General features: G+C 46.6%; 2 protein-coding genes across 5 annotated transcripts; one reads left to right on the forward strand and one right to left on the reverse strand.

The window, feature by feature from the left end:
- Window positions 1–4,936: 4,936 nt before the first annotated feature.
- Window positions 4,937–9,199, reverse strand: LOC134107813 (uncharacterized). Of its 2 annotated transcripts, none has more exons than XM_062559432.1 (6): window positions 8,985–9,199; window positions 8,752–8,777; window positions 6,669–6,860; window positions 6,352–6,569; window positions 5,609–5,621; window positions 4,937–5,522 (listed from the first exon to the last, which is right to left on the reverse strand). In XM_062559432.1, exons 1-6 carry the CDS (start codon window positions 9,164–9,166, stop codon window positions 5,395–5,397), a joined length of 759 nt encoding a protein of 252 aa, XP_062415416.1. In that variant the 5' UTR covers window positions 9,167–9,199; the 3' UTR covers window positions 4,937–5,394. The 2 variants fall into 2 exon arrangements, with proteins under 2 accessions (XP_062415416.1, XP_062415417.1); XM_062559433.1 differs by having other exon boundaries at window positions 8,912–9,197.
- A 329-nt stretch (window positions 9,200–9,528) lies between these two features.
- Window positions 9,529–16,723, forward strand: znf512 (zinc finger protein 512). Of its 3 annotated transcripts, none has more exons than XM_062559431.1 (16): window positions 9,529–10,395; window positions 10,774–10,874; window positions 10,948–11,003; window positions 11,080–11,138; window positions 11,236–11,771; window positions 12,003–12,092; window positions 12,372–12,464; window positions 12,567–12,691; window positions 12,955–13,041; window positions 13,176–13,274; window positions 13,352–13,519; window positions 13,632–13,829; window positions 13,939–14,040; window positions 14,149–14,211; window positions 14,372–14,470; window positions 14,548–16,723. In XM_062559431.1, the coding sequence occupies exons 2-16, from the start codon at window positions 10,775–10,777 to the stop codon at window positions 15,184–15,186; spliced, it is 2,514 nt and encodes an 837-aa protein (XP_062415415.1). In that variant the 5' UTR covers window positions 9,529–10,395; window position 10,774; the 3' UTR covers window positions 15,187–16,723. The 3 variants fall into 3 exon arrangements, with proteins under 3 accessions (XP_062415415.1, XP_062415414.1, XP_062415413.1); XM_062559430.1 differs by having other exon boundaries at window positions 9,529–10,065; XM_062559429.1 differs by lacking the exon at window positions 9,529–10,395 and having other exon boundaries at window positions 10,441–10,874.
- The last annotated feature ends 421 nt before the right edge of the window (window positions 16,724–17,144 follow it).

Below are 17,144 nucleotides of genomic sequence, written 5' to 3' on the forward strand. Positions count from 1 at the left end.
TTCAAGAATTTGCTTGAGTTGCTCCAAGTGAGCAAGCATCTCTTTGTCCAGCCTTAATGGCCCCACCGTTTCTCCCACGCATCTTCTGACTGCTGTGACCTTGTTACTCCCATAAAACCCTTCAACAAGATCTATTATGTGTCTTCTAGCATATCTTCCTTCCTGCATGTCTACAACTCTAATGATTTCCCTTCCCGCATTAACTTCTCTAAACTTGTGAACTACTATCACTAGTGGATGGACATCTGCAGTTGTATCAATCACTAAAACCCACAGTTTTAAACGATGTATCAGAAGGTTAATCCCAAACCACCAGTGAAATAAACAATAGGACCAAGAGACGATAAATTCAGTTTGCAGCAGACCCATCTGGTCAGGACTCCCCATCCTACAGCAGCCTGAGTGTCTCCACTTTTACTGCTTTTCGGCCCAAAAGCAAAACGAAGGCATATCTGTTACTTGCAAACACAACTTAGCTCATGTCCAAGTTGGGATCCAATACATTCACTCATTCATTCATTCAACACTGATAGAGTACAGATCTCTCATGTTTAGCAGTCAAATGCAGTGTGTAATACTTGTTACTTGTTGAACCATTACAAGACGACAGTCTGTGACAAAGTTTCCATATTTTATGTCCTGCTACTATCAATATTCCTTGATCAGACATTTGCTTCCATCATCAAGATACTGTATCAAGTGTATCGTGCACTATACACTCAATATCAGCACTCAACGATTTACAGCTCATCTCTGAGTGTAGGAGACTAAAACTACAAACATTAATACCAAACGACTGACACTATATACACCTACTCTCCTCATTTCTCATCACTTCTTAGGTTTCAAATCATTACTTTGATGCAGGTTCTGATCCGGCTGAGTTTCCTTGATAACATCACCCTGTCTCATGCTTGTTCTGTCCGAACCGGGTGATTGATTGCTGTTTTCCTCAAGCTACGAGTTGGGGCCTTTTCTGACCATCCCGTGACCTTGTGGTGTGTTTAGATTACTCTAATTGACAGGCTCCGGCTGGGGTCTGTCTTTCAAATACCCAACTTGTTTCTCCCAGAAATGTTCTACCACATTTCCACATTTAGTTACAGTTCTTAATAACCTATTGTTGACCTCATATAGTTAAATCAACATTGGGGTAATAGCTTGGAGTCCTAGAAACTCATTCACATAGAAGTCATTCATGCTTCATTATAACAACTTTATTCACTCTGAAAAAACAGGATAACCAAAACTTTTTGATATCTCCAATTGTTGTTTTGTTTGTAAACCTGTTGTTGGATCTACAATCCCTAACTGCACCGACGCTTGTGCGTGTCTCACCCATAAGGGGTGTTAACATATTAATTTATTCTGATTCGTCAAACTAACTGATTTATGTGAACCCCAAATGACACAAAATCATTAAACCATTACAATCAATTTTTATTTTATATCTTTTTCTTTTGCTACGTCTATCTAATTCACTTCTTGCACTGAACTTTTCTAACTGCCTGTGTGAAACTCTGTCGGCATCAATAATCACACAACTTTATAAGAATTGATCTTCTTTCCATATTGTCTCCCTTTAGCTCCTAGCACTGCGTGTGCTTGTGTGTGTGCTGGCTCTGCAGCCGGCTGCAGCACCCTGCTGGCTGAGTCTCTGTCTCATCATGATAAGGGGCTCCGCAGCTGCAGCCTTCCTGCATCTCTACGTCCCACTCCACTTATTTCTGTTACATGTTTCCTTTTTTAATTTAAATTTTTTTCTTTTCATAAATCTCTCATAGATCTTAAATAGACCCAGAGTGCCTATTTTGCATCATCCCATATCATTATGGTTTCCTCTGTTTTCCTCACAGTTTCACAGGTTATTTTATTTGTTCACACATGGCTTTAGAACACCAGAGAAAGGACACAATGCCCAATACTGTGAACCCAATCAAGAAGCTTCTACTGTATTAGAGGAATACAGCGCTCGATTGTTGAGGCTTATAACACCAGTTCACCTGTATTGTTTTATTTCTCTCATGTTTGTATCACCACTATTGACTATGATTTTCCCTTTTACCCTTTAATACATATCCCCACAAATGTGTAATCCGGTCAAACACTTTTCACTGTCAGATTCTCAGTCCTTTTCAAGTCCTGATCCACAGCTTCTAGGTTCGGTAAAACACCAGGAGTTACACCAACCACCCACACATTTCCCAGTATGAAAAATAACAAATCTTTCCCTGTGTCCTTATTTCGTCATCTAATATTCTAACCTGCCAGTCCCCATATCACACTAATGGGGCTGCAGGACCAGAGGTACCTTTCAACTTGGGTTTTCTTCTGACTAATGATTAACATAAATTTAAACCCTGCTCTGATCTAAACTGCCAGTCCACGACATACATACGTGCAACTGCAATCACCAAAGGGACCGTTTCAACTCTGGATTTCTACCGACTAAGAGTCGACCTCAGGGAACTCAAGTGAGCCCCGTCATTCCTTTTTAAACTCTATATAATTACCTAAAGTTCCCTACCCGCTGAGTCCCTACTCTTACACTGAATCGCCAGCCTTACTGCATGCGAACGTAACGATCTGCGATCACCAGAGGGACGCAAACTTCAACTCTGGATTTCTAATGACTGAGGGTCGACCTTCGATAGCTCAAGTGAGCACCGTCGTTCCTTTTTAAACCCTGTATTTAATTAACTAAATCCCTACCCGCTAGGTCCCTACTCTTACACTGAACCGCCAAACCTACTGCATGCGAAAGTAGGACTGCGATCACCAGAGGGACGCAAACTTCAACTCTGGATTTCTACTGAGTATATATTTAATTAAATTCCCTACCCTATGGACACTCATTCACTTTCCCTAATGTTGAATTCAATGTGATTATGTGCTTATACTTTACATGTGATCATCAGAAAATTTTGAAATTTAGTTTAAATTTAGTGGTCTTATAGGACAGAGACGTATTCTGCAGTTGACAACAATTATTTTAGATTTGTCCAATTGCAGACTTTTCATTCCTTTAGAACAAAAAGGGGCTCGTCTGCTCACCCATTCTGTAGCGCGCTCCTTTGTTGTCAACGCTGAACCACGCCGCCGGCCTTCTGCCTGTTCCGGAAAACGGATGCCCCCTCGATCTTCATCCAGGTCAGCCAATCACGTCGGGACGTCACCAAAATTGTTAGTAATTACAAAAGAGAGGCTCGTGTTTTAAAAAATTGGAAGCCTGGATGGGGACGTCTGGAAGAATTCAGCCAAACTACTTCTCTCGTTCTGGTAGATTTATTCATCTGATCACAGGTCAAGTATAAGCGCTGCATTTGCAAAGGCAGGAGCAGTTCAGGCAGCACGCAGGCTGTAGGAACAACTAACTAACATCAGCAAAAACATCATGTTTTATAACCCAAAAGACAAAGGAAAAGATTTCTATTGGCCCTAAGCTGGCGTAGGGGATGAACCTTCTCCCCCCGCCTCTAAGGATCCGGTCACATCCAATGTGCAGACCACCTTGCCTAACGTAAACAAAGAACAATGGTTGAGTGTTGGTTGGGGTGTGGTGTGAACCTCCCTCCTTATCTTACACATCTGCTGGTTGACCCGCTGACCTTGCCTCCCTAGTCAGAACAGAAACCGATCCCCTTATCAATACACACAGAGAAACCTCTGTTTGTCCGTGCGGGTCCCGACTCTTAAATCAAGTCCAGACAGGAACCCCCATCCTGCCAGACTGTCTCTGACTTGAATTCTTCAGCAGGACAGGGCAACATTTTCTAACTTAGCACAAAGAAAGAAACTTTTGATTATCACCCCCACACACAGCTAGAGTTACCTCAGAGGTCTATAACCTTTTATCCGAGTCATGCTGACACCCGGCGCTTCACAGGACGCTTACTTACTTAAAGGACTGGTATTTAGTTGATAAGTTTTCTGTCATATTCGTCTCAAACACACAGACGAATAGATTCAGCTTCCTCTCGGTAAGACTGCTTTCACTTTTGCTTTGACAATTAGAAAGAGACAAGAGGAAGGCAGTGGCTGAGACACCGCAGGGGGGGAGGAGGGAGGAACTCCAGAGCTGCTGCTGTGCTGCATGGACCCCCCGCTGTTATATAACAGAGATAACAGGTAGAACACCTTTGAACAAAGTATATCTGACTTCACGAGTTCTCAAACGCAAACTATCAAACCCTTTTCTACTTGGACTATCAATTCAATGTTCAGAGATTGATATCGTCTTCTCAAACTCAGAAGGGCAATAACGTATTGAGAACATTTTCGGTCCAATTTTACTCTCCAATCACACTCCTATATCTTATATCCCAATATCCAGATTCTGATCAATGTTTGGACATTACTCCTGTGCTTTAAAACATTCATTTTATGTAGACCCCGGTCGTGGCAGCTGCCTCCCTTCCTGTTGTTTCGCTCGCTGGGTATCCATAGCCGCTCATAACATTCATTAGGCGCTTTATCTTATGTACAGAACATTTCCCCAACAGCCCCTCCACCCTACAAACCGGAAGCCACTCCAGTGTGCAGCTTCTCCACACATTACGCCCGTGACTTTTATGCACAGACTCAATCACGTGAACCATTAGAAGCATCAGAGCATCACGTTGTGGTTTTTCGCTGAGGTGTTCTTTTCAGCACAAGACCGTTTCTTTAAGTAAATACTTTTGATTTGAACTTTTCTTTCCAAGATGCCTTCTGTCCGTCCGGTGTTTCTTCCTTTTTTGAACATAACAGTACACACATTACGTCAGACATTCTTAACGGTATCCCGTAACGGTACTTTAGCTTCAACGGTTTCAGTCAGATCAGCAAAGTGGGCTCTGAGTCGTCTAAAGGTCCCGTCATCAGATCGTGGACTCGAGGGTTTGTGAAGAAAGACGATACGTCGGCGTCCACAGCAGAGACAAATGCACAGAAAACGTAATGCAACCACTTTATTTATTCTTCATTAAAGGAACAACACATAATCTTCATCTTTGATGGTACAAAGCAGCAGATGATTCATTCATTCACAGCAAGTTTTAACTCTGAAACATGACATTTGATGACACACTACTCTACGAGACACGTTTAAACATGAACATGCAACACAAAAATCACGGTTTGACACCAAATAATTAAGTTAAAACCGGTTTGGAATGAATACAACCCAAAAAAATCTTTCAAGTTGCAGACTTTTCGATTGTGTCGTGGGCTGATTTGTAATGATGACTCTTTACTTCCATCTTTTTCTCATCTAGCTACTTGTGTATCTTTACATGCATTATTCTTGCTTCATTTTCCCCGGTATTGTTGCCTCAGATAAAATATTCTTGATCAAACGCTTTAGCCAAAACCCAGTAATACCATTGAATGCGTGCTTCTGTTATCGGTGAGAGACTAATTCATCCCCATGTCATAGGCGGTCTGATTCTGATTATTCTTGTTCCATGTATAAATCAATGGTACGATCACCGAAACCACCAACACCACCACGACAACACCAACTACTGCTCCCACCAAGTACCCTAAAACAAAGGAAAAAAGACTTGAAACAGATTAAAAAAACAGACTGAAAGATTTATTTAGCTTGCGAGGTTAAAGCAACACTTACATTTGGGGGGTATCTTTTTCCAGAAAGGAACATGAAAGAAAGAAACAAAATAATATGCGGTCAGATGATTAGTAGAAACGAGACTCATCACATCCCTCATTTCTGCCACAACGTCGTGTGGACGCCTCATCGCATTTCCTCCAACAATAATAATAGTTTAGTTAACTTGTCAAAAACATAGCTGTAATAACCCGGTCCAGTTGCCATTGAATGTTTTGAGCAACATACCATCGCCTACGGTGAGTGATAACTAAGTGTTAATTATCTTAAAATGATTTAACTAGGAGCCCGTCACGTTAGTTAGCTAACGTTAGCTAGCTCTGATTAGCTATTTCACTAATGTTAGCTACAAAGATATGCTAGCTAGCTAACGGTCAGTGAGAGTTGTTTCCCCTCTCCTCATAAGTTACTGCCATTTTTTGGTCAATAGCGAGTCCTCTATTTGAGTAAAATACAATTAATGTTAGTTGAGAAGAAACTAAAGAAATGAAAATAAAATTGAATGAGTCTGATTTACGTTTTCTGTTTATTTCGGTTTTTAAAAAATCCAAAAATTCTGTAGACTACTGCCTAATAGTGTTATTGCTGCCATTAGATGACAAATGCATACACTGGAAGCCCAAATGAGTATATGTAATATTTTTGACAAAGGTGAAATGTTATTTTTCAAGTTTAAAAAAATGCCCTGAATTTCTTATAAAATGCACCTGGTTTTCAGTCAAAATAATATGTAAATGTCCTACCTTGGAACAGAAAGAAAACTCCAGGAAGTTTCCGACCTGCACCCGCATGGCGTCGTTGAGGGGGCAATGCTGCAAGAGTTTGCCCTGGTGGAACAGGCAGTCCACGGTGAGCCACACCCTGGGGTCGCTCACCTGCCTCCTGCTCTCCGCCACCACGTGGTTGGGATCGAACGTGTGATGCATCACCACCAGAAGCGTCGGTTTGCCATCCGTCAGCACTGAGGGCACACAGGGATGTTCCAGAAGGCCACAAACTACCAGATGTTTAGGTTATTTTGGAGGGGGGTGGGGAGGTAGCACACGGAGGTCTTTCCTACCCGAGTTGTCGCTCAGGGCCGCTTCGATGTCCGTTCCGACTCGTGAAACCACGGGACAGAAGACCACCAGGAAGTCGCTCGCTGCGTAGGAGTCCACCTCGACTTTGCCGTTGGATGTCAGATACCTGACAAAGTCTCCATGAGCGCCGTTGGTTTTTCCCGCTAGGTGAACGAAGAAGGTCTTCCCCGACACTGAAGGAAGTGAAGAACGCAGAAGCGCCGAGTGAGAAAATGAGTTGGTGGAAGGTCCCTCTGTTAGAACAGCAGGTTGCGGTGCGATCTCAGTTGGGTATTTAACGGCATGCAAATAACATTAAATAAGTATCTTATCTTCATGACCAGGGGTGCTTCTAGATCCCCTGGGGGCCATAGGCAAGAAGGCCCCCCAAAATCATGATAGATGAAGTCCAGGACCACGGATCAGTAAAGAAATCTTTTATTAAACAATGAACATATAAAATCTAAAAACTAAAACTATCTGAATGCAATCTTTACACACGACATATAAATAACAAACATAACTGAAATGCTTTTCAGAATGATAACGCAACTAAGCAAACAAACAAGGAATTGAAGTGGAAAGACTTGCTTACTTAAAACTGATGCTAGCAGGCTTTGGCTTCTGCAAATGCAGCCACTATGACTTCCGTATCTAAGGACCCTCCGAACACCTTTCTATTGAAATCGGTACCAGTCCCGTGAGCCTCTCCTGGCACATGGATGACCTCAAATAGGTTTTGATCGACTTCAAAGCAGAAAAGCTGCTCTCACTAGAGGCAAGAGAGAAAGGAGACGCAATGCAATGCTTAGATCACTGTGCAGATCCAGGTTTTCACTGTAAATGTAATTTAACATGTCGTTTGGGCAGGTGGAGGTGTGGTCTGGAAAAGTGTAGACAGCAGAATTGATCTCCAAATCTAAATCATCCGCCTCAATCTAATGCATTGTTTGCTCTAAGTTCTTGCAACGGTATTGCACAAAGCTTTCAAGTTGGATGCTTTTCTTTGAAAACAGGAAACTGTAAAGAACATAGACATCTTCCAGTTTTGAGAATCTGCCAGAAGAAGCTTTTGAGTGTCTACTTAACGGGAGAAAGAACTCCCTTTTGAAGGACTCTTGTGGACTGGACTGGGTTTCTGCTGCTCCCTCATGCTGCAAGCGTTCTGCTGCTTTTCTCTTGAAGCTCCATTTGAATTTCCACTGCATCAGATTGACATGAAGCAAGGGCACCGTCCCTGAAGTTTTCCAGGTGCTGCCTCACTCCCTGTGTCTCACGTCGATGCCGGCTAGTAAGGGGGCCCCATTAGGGAGGTTCCCGACGTGTCGTTGCAGTGTCAACGGGGGATTTTCAAGCGGTGTCGCTGATATGGAGCGATATCCGCCGTCTGTCGGGGCCCCCTAGTAAAAACAAGCCAGTGACAACCCGAAGAGGGGCCCTGTGCGGGTGGGGGGGGGGTTCCGATGCGGTGTCGTTGCAGCGTCTTAAGCAGTTCCGTTTATTTTGTGGTTATGAAGATACACGTTTAACGTTACATGGAATTTGCACGTCGCTAAATACCAAACTGAGATCTGAAAAGGGTTCCTACCAGAACCGATCCCCGACCTGCCGTTCTGAAAGAGGAACCTTGCACCGACCACTTTACGCGTCACTCGTTTCAGCAGATATTTGAAAAGGTCGCTAAACATTTCCAAACTTATATAAGCATAAGACAATAGACAACAACTTCAACTTGTTTCAATACTTATTTTTCTAATTCGACAAAACATGCTGATAGTTCCTGTGCTTTTTCAACATCCTGGTCATGTCTTGGGGTGAAAGGGAGGTAAAATCAGCATGACGCACATTCATAGCTACACACTGCACACTTTTAAGTTAAAGTACTAATACTCAGTAAGTAAAAGTCCTGCATTCAAAACCTTACTTAATTAAAGGTATAAAGGTGTTTGCAGCTACATGTGCTCAAAAGTGAAAGTCCTTTAGCTTGAGTTTAAGTACATTCAGGGTACTGCAGTAAATGTACTTTTCTAAATTCCACTGAGAAACGTATTCATTCATAAGAAAACCCATCAGAACTTCTCTCACCTCTCTGCGGCTGGTCATCATCGTTCCTGAGAAGCAAAGCGAGAGAAACCTTAAGTCAACAGTCTAAATAAAGTAGAGACAATTCTTACACGTATCACAGACTCTTTTTGCCCCCCACACACACACACACACGCACACGCACACACACAGCTGGATTTACCTCAGAGGCCTATAACCTTCAGAGTTTATCCGAGTCATGCTGTCACGCGGCGCTTCACAGGACGCTTACTTACTGAAAGGACCGGTAATTAGTTGATGCGGTTTCTGGCATTTTCGTCTCAAACACACAGACGAATGGATTCTGCTCCCTCAGTAAGACTGCTTTCACTTTTGCTTTGACAAGCAGCAAGAGGAAGGGAGAGGAGTGGCTGAGACACCGCAGGGGGGGGAGGAGGGAGGAACTCCAGAGCTGCATGGACCTCCCTCCCTCCTGATGTCATATCACAGACATTACAGGTAAAACACCTTCAAAGCAGGGCCTGTAATATAAATGTAAAGTCACGTTCACCAGGAGACCACTCCCAGGGGGCGCGGTCACTGCCTTTAACACCTTTACCTTTGGCTTGTTGTTCGCTGGATGTTTGGTTGCCGTAGCAACGCTGTAATCCTCCCAAATGGACACGACAAAAGAAAAATGATTGCTGAGTGATTGTTGGGTGATTATTGGGTAAATCATTCATTTATTAACTTTCTGCTATCAGAAGGTCCCCCCCCCCCTCTCTGGTCCCCGTGCTGCTGCATTCAGGGTCTGGTGTAAACTGGTGTAGACTGAAAAACATCTGGCTGATGCATTCACAAATAAAGGGCGACTGTGTAAATAAATACATTCAAAACTAATATCTTACATATTTATAAAGTAGTTTAATGGTTCTGCTCCATGGATGCACAAGGTCCTAAACGCACGAAGACGATGCCATCGCGTAAATCACGTTATTTCCCACCGCCCGTGAACGCAGCAGCAGATGCGGCTCTTGTTTGTTCGCAGGAGGGCGTTCCTCCTCCGGAGCCGCGCGCACACGCACACGCACGGAGTGCACAACAACAGCGGCGTGCTTTCCTCCGCATGTTGACGCCGTGGGAGCTTTGTCTTCTCGTCACCCGCTTCGGAAGAGTTTGATCCGCCGGGGTCTTCCTTCATGGTGCCCCTCCCTCGGTGGGATCACTGCCGGGGGGGCAGAGGAGGAGGAGGAGCAGGAGGAGGAGGAGGAGGGGACTCAGCAGACATGGAGGCTAACCGTCTTTGCGCAGGGACGGTACCGTAGAACCGGAGGCTTTCGTTGCGTTTTTTTTTTTCCACCACCGACCCGCCTCCCGGTAAGGAGCAACGGGAGCACCGGTTACCGGGTCCCGGTACCGAGCTGGTTCCGCTTCCGGCTGCACGCGTCGTCCTCCAAACGTCCCGCTAATGTCTCCGTGTTGTTTTTAATTGACACGGACGCGCGGGTGATGGTCACCTGCCGGAGAGCGAGGTGGAAAACACCAACACGCTCCCGCGTCGCTCACTTTCACCACGTTTTTGTTCGGCTCCCTGAACGCCTCTCGTCGGTGGCCTTCAACGTGACGACGCGCGCACACAACACAACAAACGTGCGCGCGAAACACACGCTGCTCGTTTAAAACGTGGTCATTGTTTACGTAATGCAGGTAAAAGTAGAAATACTTCCGTGTACAAATACACGAGTACATGAAGAGGAGTATGTATTATTGTTGTTGCACGTATTTAAATATTTTATAATGACAATACACAAGTGTAAGAATACTCTGTTTCAAGTTCTTAAGTAATAGAAAATAAAATATAGGCTGTAAAATAAATGTCATTGACAAAATACATGCTTTCACACTTTATTTGTTCCATACATTGAAACAAATTCTGAATAATTATTGCATCGAAGAAAAACTTTTCCATTAAAAACAACTTTTTGTCTCACAAACATATCGACCTTTTAATTATTACCAACGTTGCAGTAATTGTACCATGATATTTCTCTCTGTGTTTCTGATTTCTTCGGGGCGGTGTCCTAGAATGGACCCGGCACACTGCGGGGGGGACATGTCGCCTCTGTACGTGCCGAGGAAGCGCAAATCGTCCCAGTCCCACCCCAAAGGGGCAGCGCCGTGTCCAGGTATGGAGGTTTTATTCTGAAAAGCTGCCGGCGCCTCTGATTGTGACTCAAGCCCCACGTTGCCTCCCTACAGCCGTGCAGCGATTGGCGGACAGAAGCTGCGCCTTGAACCCGGCCGGATTTCCTCAGGTGAGAACGACCCGGCGAGTAGTTTGAGTGCGCGTGGTTCGCTGGTTCTTCACAGCGCTCTGCTGGAATGTTTCAGGACGACGAGTGCGAAGCCCCCGACGCCCTGAAGACCAGGAGATCCTACGGAAGGAAGAGGTGAGCGTTGTAGAGCCCTGTGACCATCCAAAACTTCAATTAAAAATCACATCTGTCCTGCAATAATAAGTGTTGTTGTGTTTGTTTTTTAAACCAGGTATGAGGACCTCCAGAGTGTTTCCATGGGAACAATAGATTACCCGACCACCAGCTGCTCAGTGATGTCATCGGGCGGCCTGGCCAATGGGGCGGACCCCGGGTCCATGGCTCCGCCCTCTGCAGGGCTGCCTCAGGGCCCCGAGGCCGGCAGGGCGGCCCCCCAACCTCAGCACCCCGGCTGGAACCCCAGCAGGGCCCGGGCCCCCGACGCCTGGGCCCCGGGGCGGGACCGACCGCAGGAGCAGGTCTGGACCGCCGGCAGGGACCGAGCGCCGCACGCCGGGCAAGAACAGACGTGGGTCCCGGGCGGGGACGGCGGGCCCGACCAGGCCTGGATGACGGGCCGGGACCGGTGCCCCGAGCAAGGCTGGGCGGCCGACAGGGACCGGGGCCAGGGCCAGGTCTGGATCGAGGGCAGGGACCCCGGGCCGGAGGGGCCCTCCCAGGGGCCGGAGCAGGCGTGGGGGAGCGGCCGCAGCCAAGACCAAGGGTGGGGCGGCGCCGCCAGAGACCGGGGGCCCGTCTGGAGACCCGGTACGTGGTGATGCACGTCACATCGTACAGGTAAAGGCACTCCGGTTATGAACAACACCGAGCTAACGGTAGAATACGGAACCCGACCAATCAGAGAGAACCTGGACCCTGAATGCAACAGTGTGTCCATGAATAGTGTGTAACTGTACTTCCCAAGCGACATACTCCCTTTGTTCATGAGATAAATGAAGTATTTGTACATGTGGAGTATTTCTGTGTTGATTTTTGAAGACTTGAACATGAAGAAAGTCCAAAGAGTGGAGACGGAGCGAGACCCCCCCGTTGGAATCTTCTCCCGGCCCCCAGACGGCCGAGACCCGAGTGAGTTTGTTTGTCACGTTTCATTCATTCATTCATTCATTCATTCATTCAGAAGAAGTGTGTTTCCCGCTGTGGGATGAAACTGGAGCAGCTCATGTGTAGATCAATATTTTGAATATAAATCTCCTTTAGAACATGTATTTTATTGTGAAAGGGTGACTCACACATGAGACGATTAATTACCCCAAAAAGAAACATTTCATAAATAAAGTAAAAATAAGGACTTTTCTTTTGTCTCAATGATAGGACAAAATATTTCCTCTAATGTAAATATTTCAGATTCGGATGGTGCCGGTGAGGCAGCCCCCCCCAGCGAGGACCAGAAACCCCCTCTCATCTCCACCAAGAAGGAGCCCCCCACGTACCCCCCAGGTGAGCCAGAGTCTCCGTCCCCTTTTGTCTGCTGTCCAGGTGCCACTTTAAAATATGTCAAATTAAACCACTTATTTTGTCGCCCCCCCCCCCCCCCTCCAGGAAGTCAAGAGGAGCAATGGCAGCTGCAGATTGTGGCCAAAGGCCGAGTCACCTGCCCGAAATGTAAGAGCGTGAGCAGGAAGACCGTGGAGGGGCTGAAGAAGCACATGGAGAACTGCCGACTGGTGAGCAGCCTGGAGTCACAACATCACTGAGAAGAAGAAGAAGATTTTAAAGGACTCTCATCCTTTAACGCCACTAAAGGGGCATTCAAAGTGTCCCCTCATGTACACAGGTCTTTTGAGTCCAGCGTACTGTTACCCCCTAGAGGTACCTCGGAGTACTGCAGGAGGCACCTGAGATATCTTTGAAAAAATGCAATACATGATTTCTAAAATAATGTGAGTGAAATGGTCACAGATTACAGCGGCGTGTGAATTGTGTGCAGCTGCCCTTCACGTGTCCGCACTGTGGGAAGCAGCTGAAGTCCTCCACGGGGATGAAGTACCACGTCATGGCGGACCACAGCCACCTGGTAAGAGCGGCTGCTCTCGTGCTCTTTTGTGTTCTGACTGCGGTGTGGTGACGGGTCGAGTGAGCAGAGTGAAACACTTCGGTGGGCAATGGAACACAAGCTCCTGCAATCGGCTTCTTTGCCTCTCTGTTCAGCCCTCGGCAGAAGATGCCAAGGACCTGGACGACCGGGCCATCAAAGACAAACTGCGTAAAATCCTCAAGAGGCTCGGCAAGTTAAAATGCTCCAAAGAGGTAAAAGAAATCTTCCAAATTCTGAGATTCACTCAACTCTGAACCCCGGGTTGAAATGGTTCCTCTCGTCCTCTCAGGGCTGTCACGCCGCCTTCACCAGCATCATGGGCTACGTGTACCACATGAAGAAGTGCGGGAAGGAGGAGTCCGAGCTGGAGAAGATGCTGCTCAACTGCTCCCACTGCGGGAAGGCCTACAGGTCCAAAGCCGGGCTGGAGTACCACCTGAAGTCCGAGCACGCGCCCGTGAGTCCTGCGTCTCGTCTCCGTGCGCCTGTTCAGACGATTCCTCTCCTCCCCACCACCCTCCTCCTCCTCCTCCTCCTCCCTCTTCTCTCTCTCTCTCCCACCTCCCCAGACGCCCCAGAGGAGCGAGGAAGACGAGGCCCAGAAGGGCCTCGGGGAGGCGGACCCCGAGAGGACGGCCAGCGGGCGCGTGCAGCGGGCCTCGGCCCAGGTGGCCAACTTCCACCTGGCCGAGATCGCCAACAACGACCTGCCCAAGGACTGGCCCAAGAGGAAGTTCCAGTCGGACCTGGTGCCCGACGACAAGAAGGTGAGCGAGGCTCCTCACCCTGTGGGCTGCTTGGGCCGTCGCCGCGGTAACCGACGTTGGAATAAGCGCTGTGTGTGTGTGTGTGTGTGTGTGTTTTTTTTTGTGGCAGCTGAAGTACGCCCGGCCGGGCCTGCCGGCCTTCAGTCAGGAGGTTCTGAGGAAGTGGAAGAACGAGGTGAAGCTGCAGAGGAAGGTCCACTGCCCCAACCAGGTGGAGAACAGTTCCATCCCTTGTATATGTATTAAATGAATGACATTTATTTAATGACATCATAGTGGGGTGAAGGGTTCCTTTCCTAAAGTGCGTGACCCTCCTCAGGGTTGTTGCTCCACCTACACCAGCGTGTCTGGACTGAAGGCTCATCTGGGACTCTGCTCCAGGGTACGTCAGCCTACGTCAGACCTTCTCCTCCTTTTTACTCTTTGGAAGGATGACGAGTGAAAGAAATGGTGCTGATCTGATTATGTGTGATGTTGGGAGTTCAGGTGAAGCGCTGTTCTCGCCTCACGGCTCCTTCTGTTGCCTCTGCATCTCCTTCCAGGGCGACTTCCAGGCTGGAAAATACCGATGTCTGATCTGCAATAAGGAGTTTAACTCTGAAAGTGGAGTGAAGTACCACATCAACTCCGTCCACTCACAGGTAGAGTACCTGCTACACACAAACACCAACAACAACAGATGTCTGTGGGCTCTGACTCCGCCTCCTCGCTCCAACAGGACTGGTTTGTGACCAACAAGAAGGCCTCCAAGAAGTTTGAGAAGTTCCTCAAAAACCAGCCCAAGGAGGCGGTCCATAACGTGGACAGACAGGTGGTGGATCACTACCAGCACCACCAGCACCACCACCATCATCCCCACCATCACCACCTCCAGCAGCACCACCACCACCACCAGCAGCTGGAGCACCCGCCCATGCAGCACCCTCTGCAGCCGCTGCATCACCTGCAGCTCCTCCACCCGCAGCACCACGGCCTCGACCCCCAGCTGCACCAGCGGGTGCTCCACTTCACCCCCGTGGAGAATCCGCCCTGGCCCATGTGGGTGGATGCGGGGCCGGGCCTGGAGCAGGCCCCCATCGAGACGGACGCGGCGGAGGTCAGAGAACCCGGAGAGGGAGACGTCGTGACGGAGGAAGGGAGGAGGGGCGAAAGGGGGGCGGGGGGGGAGGCCGACGGGAGGCGGAGCGACTGCTTCGCCTTCGGCGGCGTCTCGTCCGGCCAAGCGGAGGAGGAGGAGGAGGAGGAGCACCAGCGGCGGCGGGTCGACCAGTGGAGCTCGAGGGGTCCGGGCGCCGCGGAGGCCCCGCCCCCCCGGGGCTGGGGAGGCTCAAGGGAACACTTGAAGGGAAAAAATTGAGCTGGTTTCGAAAAAGACGGAGCTGCAATTTAAGACTTTGAACGGAAACCTCACACACACACACACACACTCTTCTGTGCTGGTCCTCGTGAGGCCTTGAGCAGGACACAGTGCAGCGTTTTGTCCTCAGAACGTGTCTTATTCTTTAGAGAAATGTCCCTTTTTTTTACACTCGTGTCTCTGAGCATATTTTGTGCCTCTGGAGGAGGATCTGAACGCCTTCTCACTGCGGACTCTCCTCTTCTCCTGGGGAGGTCTCATCTCATCCTGCAACATTTTGAGGTTTTTACTAAATCATGTTGAATATACAACGTAGCTTCATATCTTTTGCGTTAAATGAACGGTTAAAACTTTGTGAGGAACATCTTGTTGAGTCGATTCGTCCACCCGGTGACCAGATGGACTCCTTCCATTCAGCACTTTTCTATTCTAAACCTTGGTAACTAGAAGTTACAGGATGTACCTCCACCTAAAACGTGTTTTAGTCCGTGTTGTTTTGGGCTTTGTGATGAAGGAACGTTTTTCTGTTCATATGTTTTTTTTCTGGTGGACTTCCAGCATGTTGATGTGCTCTGTATCTACTCAAGTGAAGTCTGGTTAAGGCCTTCAGTCATTTGTTTGTGACGTTTTAACACTTTGTTTTATTTGGGTTTTTATGAATGTATTTCTTTTTTCCTTCTGTGGTGCACTTAAAAAAACAAACACTTCATCTTTTTTTTAACCTCCATGTCCCTCATCGGCCTTTATGGAAGAGTTTGAAGTAGAGAACGTGGGGAGTATTTCAGAAGTTACTGTGGGGTTCTGAACCCGTCCCAGTGGAGTCCTGATCCTCTTCAGACCTCCATCGCAGGAACTCAGAACTCAACATTTAAAGGTTTTATCTGATTTATTATAGAAGAAATGAACCAGGGCGCCTTTTTGCTTTTATTGAAACACTTCCCACGTGCACTTGTGCTTGTGACCAAACCTGTTCCAGCGTGCAGGCCCTCTGTTACCATGGCAACGGCCCTTTCCTCAGAGTCCATGTTTTCCTTTGCACCTTTTGTCCCCCTGCTGCTCTACTTCTTGGTCTAGATACACGTTCTTTAGTCCAAACATTAAGTGTGTGATTTAGAGCCCACGTGGGGCAGATGTCCCCTTTTTGTCCCCCTTTTGTCCCCTTTTTGTCCCCTTCTGTTTGAACCACACTCCAACCTTATTAACTTGAATTCTAGAGTATAGTGAAAAACATTCCCACATATCGGGGGGCTGAGTTTTGACGGTAGTGTTTTCGACTGCAGTCATTCGATGAGAATTCAAAATAATGTTGTGATGTCATCATACTCATCACCACCATCCAGAGAGTAGATTTAATCTAGACCAGATTTAAATAAACAAATAATGCACTTATTCTTTTTTTCTTTCATTGTGAGGGACATACTTTATATTTAAAGTAATTATGATCTCAGCAGAATTTGTTATGAATCTGTACGTTGAATGTTAGTAATTGTTTTTTGTTGTTATAACCACGAAGATGATTAAAATTAATTCCTGTTTATTTTGGGGCTCTGTGTCGTCAGTGAAAAGCACAATATATGAAAATCGGAGGTGTTAGACAACGGTGAGCATTAAAAGACAATACAATACCAACGTATGTTTCAATAGAATAAATATAAAAAAATCACTCAGTAAAAACTGACTATAAAATTATGAACAATCATGTATATAACTCCTTTAAATAAATTTAAACTATTAAGAATGTTACATACAAAGCCACAATACATTTAATTTTAGTATAACTTTTACTGCATTCAGGTCATTTGAAGTATTACATTTTTTTAAATATCTAAAACCTCATCTGCTCACAGCCATCTTTCATAAATGCTATTCTGATCTGGCGAACGTGACCGTGTGCACAGGTGTGATTTGTGGTCATTAAAGCTTTATTTTTTCTCTAAAGCAAAATGTAATAGTTTTAA

Source organism: Pungitius pungitius, chromosome 20 (genome assembly GCF_949316345.1).
Source record: "Pungitius pungitius chromosome 20, fPunPun2.1, whole genome shotgun sequence".
Classification (NCBI taxonomy): domain Eukaryota; kingdom Metazoa; phylum Chordata; class Actinopteri; order Perciformes; family Gasterosteidae; genus Pungitius; species Pungitius pungitius.

What these genes read in the sequence shown, in the direction of transcription:
- znf512 (XM_062559429.1), top strand. Translation starts at nt 10,727, where the DNA reads ATGATATTTCTCTCTGTGTTTCTGATTTCTTCGGGGCGGTGTCCTAGA. An exon ending in AGATCCTACGGAAGGAAGAG is followed by an intron (nt 11,139 to 11,235) that starts GTGAGCGTTGTA and finishes TTTTTAAACCAG; the next exon opens with GTATGAGGACCTCCAGAGTG. An exon ending in TCAACTCCGTCCACTCACAG is followed by an intron (nt 14,471 to 14,547) that starts GTAGAGTACCTG and finishes TCGCTCCAACAG; the next exon opens with GACTGGTTTGTGACCAACAA.
- LOC134107813 (XM_062559432.1), bottom strand. Translation starts at nt 9,166, where the DNA reads ATGCAGCTCTGGAGTTCCTCCCTCCTCCCCCCCCTGCGGTGTCTCAGC. An exon ending in TGATGACCAGCCGCAGAGAG is followed by an intron (nt 6,861 to 8,751) that starts GTGAGAGAAGTT and finishes CACTTCCTTCAG; the next exon opens with TGTCGGGGAAGACCTTCTTC. An exon ending in GGCCCTGAGCGACAACTCGG is followed by an intron (nt 6,570 to 6,668) that starts GTAGGAAAGACC and finishes GTGTGCCCTCAG; the next exon opens with TGCTGACGGATGGCAAACCG.